Raw genomic sequence first — 16,926 nt, forward strand, 5'->3', positions numbered from 1 at the left:
TCATAGTCTCACTGATTTCCCTTGGGAATATGGCTGTGTAGCAGAAATTAAAAATATTTTCTCATTGTAGTCAGCCGATCACCCTTCCCTCACTATCAAAAGAAAAAAGCAAATCATGTGTGCATGTACTATGGAAACCTGTAAAGTTCAAAGTATATTGACAGTCTACACCCCAATTAGAAATGCTTCATTATGGAGAAGAAATTGACTGCACAAATGCACAGATAAAGCATTGGAAAATAATGATCACAAAAACATAGGACACAAGCAGAAAACTACCACCACTAAATATCGTCTTGGCTAGAATTAGTTGACATATTTACATGTGAATGTAAAATATGGCAGGTGCATTGGGAGGGGTGTTCAAGTCAACAATCACAAACAAGTATGTTTCCTAAATGTTTTTGATTGTGATACTTACACTGGACTATCACACAGCTGAGTTTCTGGGGAGGAACCTGTTGATCTTCCTTCACTGTAAGAATAAAAAAGATATGAAAAATGTAAGACATTTGGGCATCTTGTACAAACACCTTGCCAATACAGAAATTCTATCATCTCAGCATGGTTTAATCCTGTTTTCAATTCAGCTGTTATGGTACTAACACATGGCAAATTCTCCCCTCTATGATGGCAAGACTTGTAAAAGATAAAGGACAAAGGTGAGCTCAAGAGCCTCAGGAAAGACAACCTGCACTGTAAATAGGTGACAATACTGCACTACTCAGATTAAATAAACGCAAAGGTTACAGCATGTGCAGGGTCTGCAGCAGCACCAAGTAGTGGAGGTCATCAGCTCCCTGTGAGTCACCCACAGCGAGGGGCATTCTGCTGCAGGTTAGTGCTTGCTTTGTTTTTTTTCAAGATGGGACACAGATGAAATCCCTGATGGTGATGGCTAGAGCTGCGTGAGGCACAGCACAGTAGAAACCAAGCAAAACAGGTCTTCTGGATAGGGTGCTGTCCTTGACTGGAAGTGGAAAAATCAAACATCAACTTGTGCTTGCACTGTTTTTTCACATCAAGACTGATGATGGTTTTAAGCCAACGAGATTTCCTTGCCTTTTGATTCTTAGTAGTTGATACTCATTTAGATAAAACCAGTGATTTGGAACCAGAAGAAAAAAAAAAAATAGAGCATAGCCTTTGTCTAGATTTGAGCCCAGTGTGCTTTTCAGTACTCCCTGAAGTGCCAGTGTGGCTCTGCAGGGGCTGGGTTTCCTCACCCAGGCAAAGAGGGTGCAGGCTTAGAAACGCTGGAGGAAGCTGAAGCCACTTCTCACCCATGAGAGTTCACCAGCAAAGGGTTCAAGCATAGTGGCCCCCGGGTGCCACAGCTCAGCCACAGCCCTGGGGTGCAGCCACACATCCTCACCCCGACTTCCCGGGGACGCTGTGTCTACACATTTTGTCTAGCTTTTAAAATCTCAGGCAGGGCTCTCATAAGAGCCAGCAAAGAAATATCTTTGCATTCCATCATGCCAAATGACAGCAGCAAGGATATCTCTTTCTCTGATCTTTTGAAATGCTGCTTGGGTTTCCTTCTGGGGCTCCATTAACAGCTCACGGTTAAAGCCAGACAGTCCTTTTGCTGCAGTTTTGGCAGTGCCTTACACCAATCTTTAGCAACTGTGGAAAATGTCTGAATGCAAATCATCAGGAATGCATTTGTGCTACCACAGCCAACACTATCTCAGCCAGAACTAGATGATGTAAACCTAGATAAAAATAATGATTCTGTGTCCTTCATTACATTAGATCTGTTTTTCTCTCCTTCTGTTCATTTCTTGTGAAGCAGCTGGTATAGAGTATGAGTGCTGCTACAAGCAACAGCAACCAAACTAATACTCACTTACTGAAGAAGATCTAATAAACGTACTTCATGAACATAAGCCCAATTTGCTTAGTCAAGTGAATGCTAGCCTTGTTTAACTGATTTAAGGAGTTGACAATACAGTAACTGACAGATTATTACTCTCATTAATCGTCACAGAATATTGGGTTTACAATTGAAAAATACATGGAAACGGTAATACCTTATTTCACTTGCAGGATCCGGCCTAGGCTGTGTTTTCACTTTCTCTGCAACAATTTCTGAGCCCTTCGATGTTGATGAAAAAGAAGGGATTGAAATCTGTAAAATACTGGTGTGGATCTGTAAGGAATTCTAAAAAGAATGAAGAATACATGTTACACTGTTTTGACCTGAAATTAAGCAGTCATAAATGAAAAAAGAGTAACAGATAAACCAGGAAAAGAATGATCTGAAATAAGATTTTTAAAAGTGATTTTTTAAAAAATTTCTTTCTATTGTAATACAATGATTTACTACTTGAAAGATGGCACTGAAGATAAAACATGGATCACTGCACAGATAAGCTACAGCACAGACAAAAATCTCACAAGTCTCCCAAAGCTGCCTGCTAAATCTATCTCTATCACAGACCCCATGAAGAGTAGTTCACTTTTCAGGCTTATTCCCGTCCTCAGCCGCTCAGAGAACACCAAAAAGCTGCTAAACATTTAATTCAATTTAGTTTTCTTCATAGTGCGTTCATGCTGTAAGTCAATTAAGTCAGCCAAGTCCCTGCTCTGACTCAGAACTTTAAGAGATCTATAGTTTTATTACTGGAAAATGTGATTATAAAAGTCAGAGATTGGACCACAACCTACATATCATTTAACTGAATGGATGTAATGATGATTGCACCTTTTTAAATATGACAGGATATATTTAATAAGTCCCAGCATGTTTACTTCCAGTTCCTGACAAATGCAGCTCCCAAAACAGCTATGTTTGATATGAAAAGTAATTTCTATGTTTGACAGAAAAAGTAGTTTAGACCCATTCTCATGACAAAAACAGCTATTTGCTGTCTCCTGATCCCATCTGATGATTAAGAAAAATAAACTTAACTGAACTCAAATGAAACCCTCAGCAGCTTTCACAAGAAAACTACATTCTCCAAAAGGATATGCAACATTACTAAAAACTGTGTAACCCAGAAAAATAATCTTTTCAGAAACTTGAGTTTTGGCATCTGCAATATGAATCCAGCAAAGCGGTGTTTTCAAGGAGTGATTGCATAAAATGAGAAAGAAAAAAAAAGATACCTCTTCGTGAATATTCACGTTAAACTCATCATGGATTGGAGATGCTGTTACTGGGGTTGGGGATGGGCTTTTCTCTGGGTCAGTCAGACTTGGTGTGTCCAATAAAACCGTGGAAACAGACCCTGAATTCAAGAAGTCTTCACTGTCACTTTCCTTGCCTGAAGGGAGAGAAGATGTAAACTTGTTTGCTTTACTTCTGGACACATGATGACCCTTGCTCCTATGCAAGAAGCAGCTGCCATGCTCATTTATGGGACAAAAAGGGAAGAGGCTAGGATTACTTTTTCTTTTTAGGGCAGACTACAGTAGGAGAAGGGGAGCCATTGCCAAATGTTGCCTCCCAGTTCAACCACCACATCACGGGGTTGAAGCAGAGGGAGGACATATATCTGACAGCAAAAAGCCCAGCAAATGCCCTCAAAGCATTTAGTGGGATCAGTTTCAAGAAGCTGAATAAACTGCAGTAGTTATTTCCTGTCCTGTGTTGTGGAATTTCATAATAAATTCTTTTTTTCCGTTATTCACTAGGGAAGGACTGGGGGTCAAGTCCACCTGAAACACAAGATGTCTCTATGGTATCCTCAAGTTACCCACAGGAAAAATGCAGCCTACTGCTCAAGAGTCTAATGCCAACTTTTAAGTGACTACATTGTTTGCTGACTGCCACGAACTGAGTGTGTCTCATTTAGTTAATGCTGTAGCCTGCACCAGCATCTGGCATTCTCTGCTCCCAGTGAGCAACTCGCTGCTCCTGAACTGCCTCAGTGCTACCAAAAGGCTTGGGATTTCCACACTTGTCATCAATACCAAAGTAGTGACACTAACAAGAAAAAAAGTCAAACAATACATTCCAGAAAGTGAGCAGTAACCTAGCACTCATTGCCAAAGATCTGATGCAAATACACACCAAAGTCTGCTCACAGCAAAAATCTCTCTTGCCCATTTTTCACTGCCTGGAATATCTGTCTGTGCTCCATGAATTGACCATAAAGCAGAGGTTCCAGAGACTTGAGGTCTGTTTTGACATTTTCCTGTCTTTGAAGCCATGGCACTGCACAACAGAGCAATACCTATTCAAAAAACACTACTCCTCCAACACTCAGTTTTGCCCTCATCACCACCTTTCCTCTTCCCTCACTGATAATGTGCTTTCCCAGCCTTGCAGATCAAAGACATGCAGCTGTGTCCTTAGCGACCCTCAGTGGTTTCACAGAAGGAAATCCCTTACATACCAAGATCCAAAGCCCACAGACAGTTTTCAGCCCAGCATGCTCTGGCACATGTTGGTTCCCGTCCAGGCTTACATCCATGACACTGGACTAAGAGAAGCTGCTTCCTGAATGCACCACTGCTGCGCCCACCTCAGGGTTGCAGTCCTCACTGGGGAGCAGGACAGCCAGCTGGGAACCGTGGTCAGGGGTGTTCAGGCAGCCCCACAAATCTGCTGGTCCCCTCAGAAGCAGAGGTCAGGATCTCCTTGCTGCGATTGCTGCCTCCCCGCAGAGATGGCCTCTCAAAAACCAGGCAGAAGCAAAGAGGGGTACCAGGAACCTCTCTTTTTCCCTGGGTGTTAGCCTCAGTTTTGGCAGCATGTCCAAATGGGGCTCTACCCTCCAGTTCTTCTGCCTTGGGCTAAGACAGCAGACCCAAGAGCCCAAACATGAATCCACCACCACAAAAATACATATTTTGCCTCCTCAGTCATTTCTGGCTATTGACAATCTTCATTCTTTGAAAGGATCCCCTGGGGCTCCTACATCCCTCTCCTACACAGGTCATCCACCTCCAGCATTTGCACAGCCAACGAAAGCCATCAGCCCTTGCCTGTCCTAAAGAAGTTCAGGCAATGAGCTCGTGTCAATTCAAAGTCTGTGGAAGGCTGAGCTGGCCTTCTCTGACCCTCAGAGGACTCAGTGACAAAGGCGGTTTCCATAAGGTGGTAATATAACACTGTGGTGCACAGACTTTTAAGTTGCATGTATATTATACGTGCATACATCATCAGAATGATAATGTCTAAAATTTGTTGGGGACAGTTTTTTCAGAGGACAGCGACCTACAAAATGCCACTTAGTGCTGAAAAAACAGGATGATACAGGGAAAAACCCACCAGGCCAGGATTATTGCTGTAAAGGGAAATGCTAATTTTCTAACATCTAAGTGTTTTCATCTGAAAACCCAGAAACATTTCAGTGTAATGTTCTACATGTGTTTCTTTTTATTTTCTGTTAAGGGAGAAAGAAGAGAAATAGAGTATTCAATGCAATTACATCAAACTGATGACCACCTCAACATTTATCACCTTTGGGGATCAGAAGCTCCAGGATCTGGAAACCTCCACCAGTCTTGGCACATATGGAATGGACCATTACATGTTACGGTATATATTATACCTACCATTTCAGCCACACAGCTAAGCTCATTATCTGGTGGCAGAGAAGGCTTTCTTGTTGGCTTGTGTGAAAAACGATTGATGGAAAAAGCCAGCCTGGCCCTCCACTGCCATAAGGAAGGAGAACTATTCCACAGTGCTGCACGTGGTGGTTTGTGAAGGCTTCATTACATGCCAAAGACATGGCATGTCATCACAACACAGTCCTGGCAGCACATCCACTTTGCTACAGACATTTTTGCAGCTCCTGGGCATTGCTATTACAGGGTGTGCAGCTGCTGGGGCAGTGCTGGTTTGGCTTGCAGGAACATGCATGCTCAGGCACTGCTCTGCTCGGCTGCCAACTCCTGCCCAGGAATACATGCAAGAGACTGGAACGGCAATTTTTAACAGAGTTAATGAAGCAACCAGCCCTGAAAGGCATTTCGGGAGGCTGTGGAAAGACCCTGAGAGCTTATTATATTCAAACTAATTTTACAAGGGTGAAATAAGCAACATGACAATAATAGTTATTACTACCAGATGGTAAATGGGACAGAACCCAAATGTGCAGCTGCCTGGACAAAAAAGGCCATTTACCAGTCCACACCAGTTGAAGAACTGGCTTTTACTCTACCTAAGAGATGCCTCCAAAGATAGTAAGTCAATATAACACTACCACAATACACTTAGAGTTTAAATGACAGTAGAGTTTAACTGTTTTTTTGATTGTACAGTACCTTTTTTACCTTGAGCCAATATCACCATGTCTTGAACTTTCTTGTACCTATTCAGTGATTGCCGAAGCTCTTCTATCTTCCGATCCTAAAATAAAGGAAAGTTATGACTGTTCTTCTTCCTTCAGCAAATCAAAAATAAGAAATACAAATACTAGATATTATTCAGTTTAACTGGTTGTAAGACTAGAAGAAACGGGAAGCATGCGTGGGACAGGACCCAGAACTCTGAGAGGCTTTGAAATATCCAAACTTGTATTTAGCAAAAACTACCATCTAGTTAATCACCAGAATTGTCCCAGCCTTGAAAGTGGATTTCAGCTCCCTTGTTAAGTCAAAGGTAGAGCATAATAAATTTACCATGTACAAAGGAAGCAGTAATCAAAGGATTTAGGGCTTTGGTGATCAAAAGAAAACATCCTACAAAACTCACATGCATATGAATGTGCAAAGCCATACATGAAAACAATTAATATTCTAGAGAAAGCCCTTTTGGAAATGCAGCCTGTGATATCTCATGGGACTTGTATGGAGCTCTTTGCATTTTCAGAACAGGGTGTAAATTGCAGTCACACTGAATTCAAAGACACAACAGTGTAAGGACTCTGCGTACATGTGATAGAGCTCATAAATGCTCAGTTTTAGTCCCTTAAAGGCACTGCGGTGCTTCTAACTACAGTGAATCATTGGTTTTTACAAATTTGATTTTTTAATTGAATTGTGACAAGTTTGTATGTGAAGATTTTCTTTGAGATTTAACTCAATCTGATGAATGATTAACGAAAAAATGACTTTGCTACCTTCTCTTCATTTGCTGCCATTAGAGATTCTACCGCCTTCTTCATTTTCTGTACCTCTATATCTAAAAACACAATACAGTTCTCTAAGTCAATTTAAATGAGACAGTGTAAGGAAGTAAGAAAAACAAAAAACCTAGAAGCAACTCGGTAATATCTGAAAGTAAATTTACAAATTAAAAGACAAAATATAAGGCACTTAAATTCTATTTTAGATGGAAAAATATAGAATAAAATCCTTTCTTCTTCAAAACCTTTTTTCTGACATTTTTATCAAGGAAATGATTACATTCAGGAAATTTCCTTACCCACCCCCCATGCCTTAGGAAAATGGAAAAGTGAAGAGTAAAAGTATTGCTTGACTTTCACTATCTCCATCTTTCAAATAATCAAATAACTGCAAAACAAAAAATCCAAAATATAAAAATACAACATTTGGAATGCAATAAAACACATCCTCATTACAACAGTCAACAAAGACTCCAAATGGCATAAAAAAAAAACACTATACAAAGCAATAGTATTAATGGATATGATGAAGAAAGCATTGTGCAGTGATGCTTAGTCTTAACTCAGTATGGATGTAGAAATGAGGACAGCACAATGGAATGATACAAGTATTTGCTGTGATGAGCAGTCATGCTAGAATATATATTGCAGTTCAGACTTGGAAAAGTTCCCTATTACAGATGACAGTGTTCTGTGCTTCATCTATAATCCTTATTTACAAAGAAGTGTAAATACCTGGAAACATGTATAGTCTAACAAGGTTAGATTTTGGAAGTGTTCTGGACTGGAAATTAAAAAAGAATGGAAATAATCTCCATCTTTGCTAAAAATCTACCTTGCATAAATGAAGGAAACTTTAAATTTTGTTACAAACGTAGGCAGGTGGACAAATTCACAGGCCAGAAAGCATTTTATCTTGTTTTAACTTCCTAAAATTTATTGGAAAACAAACAGAGTGGGAAGAACATTTTCCTCCTTAATGAAATGCAAGAAGAAAACAAGCTGCCTGGCTGGCTTTCTAGATGAAAGACATTCAGACACATTGGGCTGAACCAGAAACCGATTCAATGATTTTCACCCAGTTATGCTAACTGAAAATCTGGTTTACTGGATTGCAACTGCATTTCATTGAGACTACTGTTTTGTGAGTCTCCATGAGACCAAGTCTTTCTTTGTCTATCAGCTTTTATTCAGGAAACTTTGTATTTCAAGTGTGATTTATCCACCCGTATTCTCAAATTTTACTGTAACTAAGGGTTATAGATGATGCAACCTAACAATGTTTGTTAAAGCAGTTTTGCAAATGCATGCAGAAAGCTATTCTGAAAAGCACTTCTGAAATGCAAATGTTTGTGAAAAGACACCAGAAACCTTACTTTTATCTTTGAGCTTCTTTTTACAATTTTCATCTGCGCAGGAAAATCCATTGGATTTGAAATTAGCATGAAGGTTATGACATTAAATAATTTTTAAGACAATACTGATACTTAAGGAGTCAACTATTCCTCACTTATTGCAGAAGCAAGCAGTTCACAGTTTCAACCTGCACTCCCCCAGTGCTATCGTTCCTAATGACACAAAATAGCCTCACTGCTCTCAAACACGACTACCTGTCCCAAGGATATATTTTTCAACTGTATGTTTTCACCTGTAAGGCCTCAGAAAGGGCTTATGCCAATAGATTACTCTTAAACTAACACTTTACTGGCAAAAGCCAGTTAAGTGATAATGTATGCATATTTGTTTGGAAAGCACAATTCAGCTAATGGGGCAGATAACCTGTGTTATCTGAAAACAGCATTACTTAATATTGGTTCAAGGCAGAAAAAATGTGGCTTATCATGGCAGAAGATCTCCTGCTGAGCTATACTGAAAACTAAAATAAAGCTGAGAACCAGAGAGTAATGAGAGCTTAGCGTACACAGCAGCCCCCAGGAAGAAAAGACCCATATAAGCAGTCACAAATGCAACAGTCAGACCTTGCTCACATTTAAATATTCTTAAAAAAAAATCACAATTCAGTGTGGTCACTTTTAGTGATCTCATGCAGTGGTTTTGAAAACAGATAATTTTATTACATAAAATGTGACAATCTACACACACAGCATTTTCCTCCTCAGGTCAGGGGAGGAGACTAATTAATCTCTCCTGGCTTTATTTTTCTAGAAAATGTACTTTAAAAGCACAATCTTAAAATCAGCAATATTCAGAAGTGAAATTGCAACAGGTCAAAAAAGTCTGTTGAAAATTTTTGTGAGCTTTAAAGAAAAACTTCTATTTTTAAATAAGTTCCTGAATCTGTGTTTCCCCCAAATAAATACTGATGTAATTTCTTCTTTGCAAGCAAATAAAAGAATTACCTGACATGTAAAAATACTGTTCTAATTCAAGCTTAATTAGGATTTAGACTTAACTAGTGCACAAATCCAGAACCAGTCCTCAATTTCACCTACTAACAGCTAGGTCCACACGGAAGATTTGCTTGCACATGTCATACTTTGGTTTGCAGTATGGCTTTTCCCCTTCTTCACCAGTAAGGGGTGTACAAGCAAAGCCCAGCATAGATACCAACACAGAAAGTTTCCTTTTCAATATTATCTTTTGGGGGAACTTGTTGACATTACTTTAAGGATTTCTTTGCCAATATAAACTGTATCTTTTGAGGCACCATTCAAGCCACACGAAGAGCTAACTAAGGATTACTTAGGCTAGTTTAAAGTTGATCAAGAACTTGCTATGACAGTAGGTTCAGCCGTTGCATTGCAAACACCCACTAAATATATTAAAAGAAGTAAACATGAAGACAGAAAGTATATGAAGATTGAGGCTTTATCTCTTATTTCCTGTACAACCATTCATGGAAATATGACCTCAGATAAGGTGACTGAGGAGGACACGGTGAGAGAGCATCCCTTCTTACCTCTGTCCAGAATTTCAATTCCTTCTCCTTTCAGCTTGCAAACCAATTTTTCTTGCAACCTTTTTACCTCAGCTTCCTTCTGCTCTAGTTTGTCTTTCAAAGCTCCTAGCTCATCCTGTAACAGACACAGAATCACTCAGTAACAACTTCCACACACATACAAGACGTTTCCGAAATTCCCTCCTATGAAGCACAGTGGGAACAACTGAGGGCTCCCTGACATTTACACTGGCTGAGGGTACACCCACCAAACTGACTCTGAACATCACAACAGAGCACTGAGTTCATGGTGGGGGGCAAAGTCAGGGAACCTATAGTTCAAAAGGGTCAGTCTCAAGTATAATTTAAAAGAGATTTTATATCTAAATTTAAAAAAAGAAATAGTAAAGAAAAAATAAAAAAAAGCAGTTTTCTTATTTATTTAACCTTACAGAAAAAAATGCAGGTGATGAGACTGAATGCTAAAGTTTACGAACACATTTTGTAATTTATAGGGCATTTTGCATGTTCAAAGCTGGACAATGATGGAACTGTGCTTACACAAGGCTGAGGACAATTTCAGAAATAACCACTGTTTCTATGAAAGAAAAATCAACCACAACACCATCAGGCACATAAACACACACTGGAAAGCAGTTCAGATGAAAATGTGGTACCCTTGCCATGGTTTGGGTTTGCTGATCAAGCACTGGGAAAGGAAGCTTACAGTTGAGATTCATGGGAGTAAGACAGATGGTGTTTGGGGGAGTTGGGGTGTATTAGATAAACGCTGTCAAATTTTAACTTAGATCTCAACCATCTGCACTAGCAAGTGATTGGCACGGATCCATGCATTTAACTTTTTAAAATCTGAGTCAAATCCTACCCAGTTTAGTAACATGTTTCTTTAATGTCCGAGGATCTTGTGCAACAGCATCATCAAGACAGTACCCTCAGTGCAAATGTACCCAAAACTGAAAATTTAATTTGTTCAGTTTGTAAACAAAACAAAACAAGGCAAGACTCATAAATTTTGGCATTTACAGCTTCTAACTGAAGTTTCAAATCCTTAAAGGAATAAAACAAACTAGAATACTGTGGCTTAAGTATATTCCTGAGCTTCCCTCAAAAGATCTGTTGCAAATATATAGTGATGTCCGCAACCCATACTATGGCCCAGACTACAGAATTTCCTGAAATTGGTTCCTCTTTGCTCTAAAGCATCATTAAAAAATAGATCAATCTGAAAATTCTCAAGAACTCAAAGATTCTTCCAGAACAGTGGTTGGGCAATACAATCCTCCAGTGCCCCACCTCGGTACTGATTTTGATGGGATTTCTGTCAGTATAGGACCCATGCTTCTCCAAAACAAGACCATCTCTCGGTCACTTGAGAACCTGCTGTTATACCCAGGGGCAACTAGAGCTGCATGTGGTTGTTGATGTGTATTTCTTCCCCTGAATTAGAAACACGATATGTAAATTTACACGTGGGAGAGGGGACAGTATAAAAGAATCATTATTTTCTAGCTAGCTTTCATGAATAAATTTTCTCTAAAAAGGTGAGAAAAAGTTCCGTCTGAATAATGGACATAAGCTACAGAAGAGGCAATCTTCCCTTGGAAGGGGAATGATTTTAACCCAAGTCTAATTCTATTATGCGTGACCTATGCAAAGTTCACAGCACTAAAATCCTCTCCCATTCAACATAAAAGCTGTTCACAAGGAATATCTACATAAGGAGCTTTCCACATCTAACAGGAAAGGGTGCACTGCATATCAACACACAGCAATTAATGAAGAACAGAGCATGACAGCATGATGCAAGACAGACCATAAAATGGTGGAACATAAAGGATTCAAAACAGGCCCAATGTTACTCAGAAACTACTACACCTTTAGCATCTGGCTTTTTTGCTCCATCCGCTGCTTTTCATACTGCATCTGACCCACTTTGATTTTCATACTAGAAAGTTTGGCCATTAAAGACTGGTAACAGAGACAGAGGAGTAAGAGAAAACTAAAGATAGAAAAGAGACAAGGCTAAATGGCAAAGAGAAGTTAGACACTTACAGAAACAGGCTGCTAGAATTACTTAGGTGTATGCTTTCTCTTCAGAAGAAGTGGCTGATTTTTAGCACACTTAGGGAGAAAATAAATGCTGAGCTTTGGTCTCACCTGTAGCACACACCTTATGTACCACAACTGGTGTTTCTTGACACATACGTGAAACAAGGTAATAAATATACTGTTAACATCCAGCTGCATGGTAAGTTATCCTTCACAAAAAACAATGCCCAGATCTGAAAATCATAGCATGAAATTTGGAAATAACCCCTGTTGCTAAGTGAGTACAATGAAACCCCCAGGCCTGAGTGTGCTCAGGATTTTGCAGGATGCAGGCAGGGACTGGGGAAAAGAGGGTGAACTTCTAAAGCCTGACTTACAGCCATCCCTGCTTCTTCCCCTCAGCCTCACTTACTTTGGTTGTTTTCAATTTTTTCTCATACTGGAGTCTTTCATTGTCCATTTCTCCCACTCTCAACCGCAATTCATTGATTTCCTGGATTAAATCCTGAGTGAAGGGAAAAAACAAGACCAGAAACGACAAAAAAATTCAGTAAACAGAACAGCTCCCCATTGGTAGGACTGCAAAAACACAGTGGCACATAAAAGGCATTCCATACACAAAAACACATCACCCCAATTCATAGCTAAGTCAAGCAATTCAAAGTTTCCTAGATATTCAGGGACTGTATTTCTCTGTTCTGCATTACTGCAATGAATGCAAGAGAGCAGAGGACAAAGGGAGACATAAATTGAAGTTGTGTTCCCTGTGCTGTGGGCCAAGAAAGGCCTCCTGCCCCTCTGGGACAGGATGTACACATGCCACCAGTGGATGACCACCACTACAAGTGGGTGATGGAAAACCATGGCAGCCGTCCTTCGATACACAGCAGCCACATCCTCCCCTCCAGGCTTGCCAGCCGTCACCCGCCTTTTCAAAATACGAAGTGGTTACAGTGCCAGTCTGTTTTCGTCGCTCAAATGAGCCCCTCTGAGGGCTGAATGGAAGACTTATCACTGGTTTCTACAAGCACAAAGGCATGTGTGTTTAAGCATCAGTGGTGCCACTACATCTGAGCTTTGCAAATTCAGCCCAGTCTGGATGAAACTCGGAGCCCCCACCAACTCACACCTGAGCTCTTCAGGAGAATGGCTCTACCTCTTGGCCATGCTGCCGGAGAGACCTACCAGGCCCGGAGGCCAGCCCCGGGTGCCACCAGCTCTACAGCCCCCTCCCCGCAGTGGTCAAATGAACCCTGAGTTTGCCTGTGCCACCCAGGTGCAACACACTCCTTCTTCCAAACCTCTCTGTCCTCTAGATGGGGACATGGATCGTAAGAAGCCAGCTGCAGACCTGCAGAAAGCCCGGGCAACAGCCTGGACAGAGGGTTCCTCCATATAAGAGATAACAAACCACAGCTTATTGGGAAAACTATCCTCCTGCTCAGCAGGGGAACACATTACCAGAAAGCCGTGGCTTTTGCACAACTCAAAGATGTCCAGCAAGCTTCTGCTTCATGTAGACCTCACCGACCTTTAGTTTAAGTATGGACACCAGATCAGTGTTAGATTTGTGAGAAAAGAAAAAGAGAAAAAAGAAAATAAAAGGGAAAAAAAAAGCAGTTTCTCAGCAGCTATTGTAATGCTGTATCATCTGGAAACTCTTCAAAAGAGAAGATAAGATATTTGTGCACCCCAGAAAACCTAAGAGGCCTTGAACTGCAGCATAATGGCTTTTTAACTACCAAGAAGGTAGTATGGTACTTAGTTTTGCTTGTCTTCTTACATGGTAAGGCAAATCCTATCCATGTCAAGCAACACTGTACATCAAACTAACAACTGTAAGCACAATTTTTCAGAGCTATTTGTATAATTAATAAAGATTTATAATTTATAAATTAACAAGCTAGCAGCCAACATTTAAAGGGTATTCATAGGTCCCTAGTAACACCTGCCTTCCATCCCCACGTCACATATTCTGACCTTACAAGCCTCTGGTTGTTACTTTGTGCTTAAGGAACCTCATGGCAACAGAGCAGCATCTGTATTTCTCTAGCAAGATCCAAGCTCAGTTACCAGAACTACAAGGAAAATGAAAATACAGAACATTTTGATGACATTGGTAATTACTATGCCTAATGTATGACTTGGTATACCTGCAATTCCTCACTGATTCTTTAATGTGTGACCTTTACAAAGCACATCACTCAGAAGTATAAATGTAGATGGATGTCAGTCTGCATGACTACATCAATTGAGCTGTTTCTTATCAACACTAAGTGTTCAAGATCTCTAACAAAACTATCTTCCCAGGTCTGATGGTCAGCTTTGACACTATGACAATTGATTTGTTTGGGGTTTTTCTCTCCTGCAGACACTATTTTTGCTTTGGCACAATTCAATGTCAAAATACGGTGTGTAGCAGTAACTGCCGAGGTTATTGCCTACATATTTATCCCTTGAACTATATGACTTTTAAAATACTGAAGGAGGAGAAGGAAACCAGTTAACAGTATTCAAAAGGCCCCTCTGAGGCAAAATGAGTAACAAACCAAAAGTCTTCTCATTTTATGAAAAGAAGTTATTACAACCCATATTAATTAACAGCAGTGTCAAGATGCAGTCACAATGTCACAGAAAACAGCAACCTTGCAATCAGAATCCAAGAGTGTAAGATCTTGGAGCAAAAACTAAATTCTCCTGCTTCATCTGTTACGGGCCTCATGGGTAATGGGATCCTTCACCCCTGGTAGCTGGTCACTGAAAAGACCATACAATTTCTCAAGGGTTCAAGACAGACAAGCCCTAAAAGCACACTTTGTCCTAAAAATATTTTTGATTACTCTCTTGCAAGTGCAATATTAAATCATGTCTTAAGTTACTTACAACACAGTAACTGTAAATGACATTCATTCTCATCTTTTTGAGGCAGAGGAGTACATTAAAGATTGATCAGGTTCCATATACAGACCCTTGTTAGTATAAAAGAGATGGTCAAGCCTTGCACACATAATCAGAGGAAAAAGGAAACACCCAGAGAGCTGTCTCCCCTGCTACTGAATTACTATTTAACTTTGGGCTAGCTACCAGAGGTAGAGATTGTCAAAGGCACTGAAGTTCCCTAAGAAATCCTAATCCTCCCAGTGTATTTCACTTTCCCATCTGCTGCCCCGAAACATTTATCCTTTCCTTCCCCTATTCTCTGCTCAATTGATTTCGACTACAAACCTTTCACAGCAAGGACTGCACCTTGCCCCCTCCTGCACCAGCCCCAGCAAGGAGATCACAGCATTGTCTGAAACCCGAAGGTGCCAACTATTATAACTGCTTATGACCTGAAGAGTTTTTGGGACCAGTGTGTTGCTTGGGGTGTGTATATCCCCGTGGCACTCAGGGTGTTGTACAGATTCATCAGGAATTGAGACCAGGTCAAAAACCCACTGAGTCCCCTGGCTGACTTGGATGAATCAACAGTAAAACAGTCACCCACATGGTGGCCAGCGTATGGCCTCTGCTTTGCTTGATTTTAATACCTCCTTGTAGGGCACCCATAAATGGGTTAAAATACCTGCCCTGGGCATAAGGTATGTTCTTGTCTTAAAAACATGCAAAACAAGAAATGGCCATGAAATGGTCGTCTTCTGATCTGGAGTAAGGTCCCTTCATGCAAACACCCAACATCTGTTCCTCGCATGGATCCATGAATGGAGCTGACAAGGTGGGACATACAGACTCCTATTTCACAAAGCCTTTTCTTTTCCTGCTCATGTTACTTGTGCTTTTCATAGCAGGGCCAGGGAGGTACAAAACAGCAATGATAACTTTAAGCTTTGGGGGTCAGAGGCTTCCTTACTGGCACTGGAAACACAAACTACATTCATTGTTTTGCTCCACTCAGAAATTCATCTGCGCATAGGGACTGGTGGTGTTTGAATTATGAAGACTTTCCCATGAGTGAGCCAGTTTACCCGCTGGCTGCTGCTTCAAAGACCATGTCTGGTTATGGACTCCTCCCTAAAAAAACTCCCTTGATGATATTTTCTTACATAAACTCAGCCCAACTGAGACCACCCATGCTCCTTAAGGAAAATAATACCAGTGTCTGCTGAGAAAGTGGAAAGACTGGAATAATTTAAAGAACAGGACAATTATAAAGCTCTATTAAATATACAATTAGCTTTGAAAAAAGCTGTGTATTTGTGAACATCTAGACAGTACAGTCCTCAAGCACAAAGGAAAAAACGTTTACAGATCTAGTGAAGCATCTGTTTAGAGAAAGAATGGTGAATATGAGAAACATACCAAGCTGGAATGGGAAGTTGCAATGACATACATAAGTAAAAACTGGATAATATGAAGGACTTAATCTGAATGGTAATTCTGTAGGAGACAGTAGCCCCACAAAAGTTGATGTAAGATGTCAATGTTGTTTTTTGGTTTCACTTTCTTTTCCCTAAATAAAAACAGAAGCAATATTCATAGCTTTTCTGTCCCCGTTTGGGTATAAAAATTTTTCTATTTTGAACACTGCATGTAAATGCCATAATGTGTTTTACAGGAGAATATTTTAAATATTCAAATACTCAGCTCTGCTGAAATAACTGATCATCTACTACTTTAAACATGAATATAATTAGATCAATACTGAATAAAATATTGTGTACTTCTGAATAAGTACTGCCTCCAAAATACCTGTTAGAGATTTTACATGGCTGAGACCCTTACAACTAATCAGCCATTCATTTTTTCACTGAATAAAATAGAAATTGAGACATATTATCCCTTTCAGTGTCTAAGCCCAAGCCTTTTTACAGCTATAAAGTGTTGAAAAAAAAAAAGAAACAACATACTAATTTCTATCACACTAAACTACATCATTCTGGTTTTCAAAGGGAGGGAGGAACATTTTCATAATAGTGTATTAGTTCTGGC

The 16,926-nt window shown here is 40.1% G+C and overlaps 1 protein-coding gene across 9 annotated transcripts in view; it reads right to left on the reverse strand.

Moving 5' to 3' along the window:
* PPFIBP1 (PPFIA binding protein 1) overlaps positions 1–16,926 on the reverse strand; it is a 124,797-nt gene that overhangs the window by 21,401 nt on the left and 86,470 nt on the right. For 4 of the 9 annotated variants that reach the window (XM_032986058.2, XM_042795341.1, XM_032986059.2 and 1 more), the window contains 9 exons: positions 12,410–12,502; positions 11,824–11,916; positions 9,949–10,063; positions 8,405–8,437; positions 7,023–7,084; positions 6,226–6,310; positions 3,115–3,272; positions 2,037–2,167; positions 422–475 (listed from right to left, as the gene is read on the reverse strand). In XM_032986058.2, the coding sequence (XP_032841949.2) occupies positions 422–475; positions 2,037–2,167; positions 3,115–3,272; positions 6,226–6,310; positions 7,023–7,084; positions 8,405–8,437; positions 9,949–10,063; positions 11,824–11,916; positions 12,410–12,502 (824 nt within the window). The remainder of the gene's footprint in view (positions 1–421; positions 476–2,036; positions 2,168–3,114; positions 3,273–6,225; positions 6,311–7,022; positions 7,085–8,404; positions 8,438–9,948; positions 10,064–11,823; positions 11,917–12,409; positions 12,503–16,926) is intronic. The other 5 variants (XM_032986067.2, XM_042795342.1, XM_042795345.1 and 2 more) reach the window with 3 other exon arrangements.

Source organism: Tyto alba, unplaced genomic scaffold (assembly GCF_018691265.1).
Source record: "Tyto alba isolate M040663 unplaced genomic scaffold, T.alba_DEE_v4.0 Super-Scaffold_21, whole genome shotgun sequence".
Lineage (NCBI taxonomy): Eukaryota > Metazoa > Chordata > Aves > Strigiformes > Tytonidae > Tyto > Tyto alba.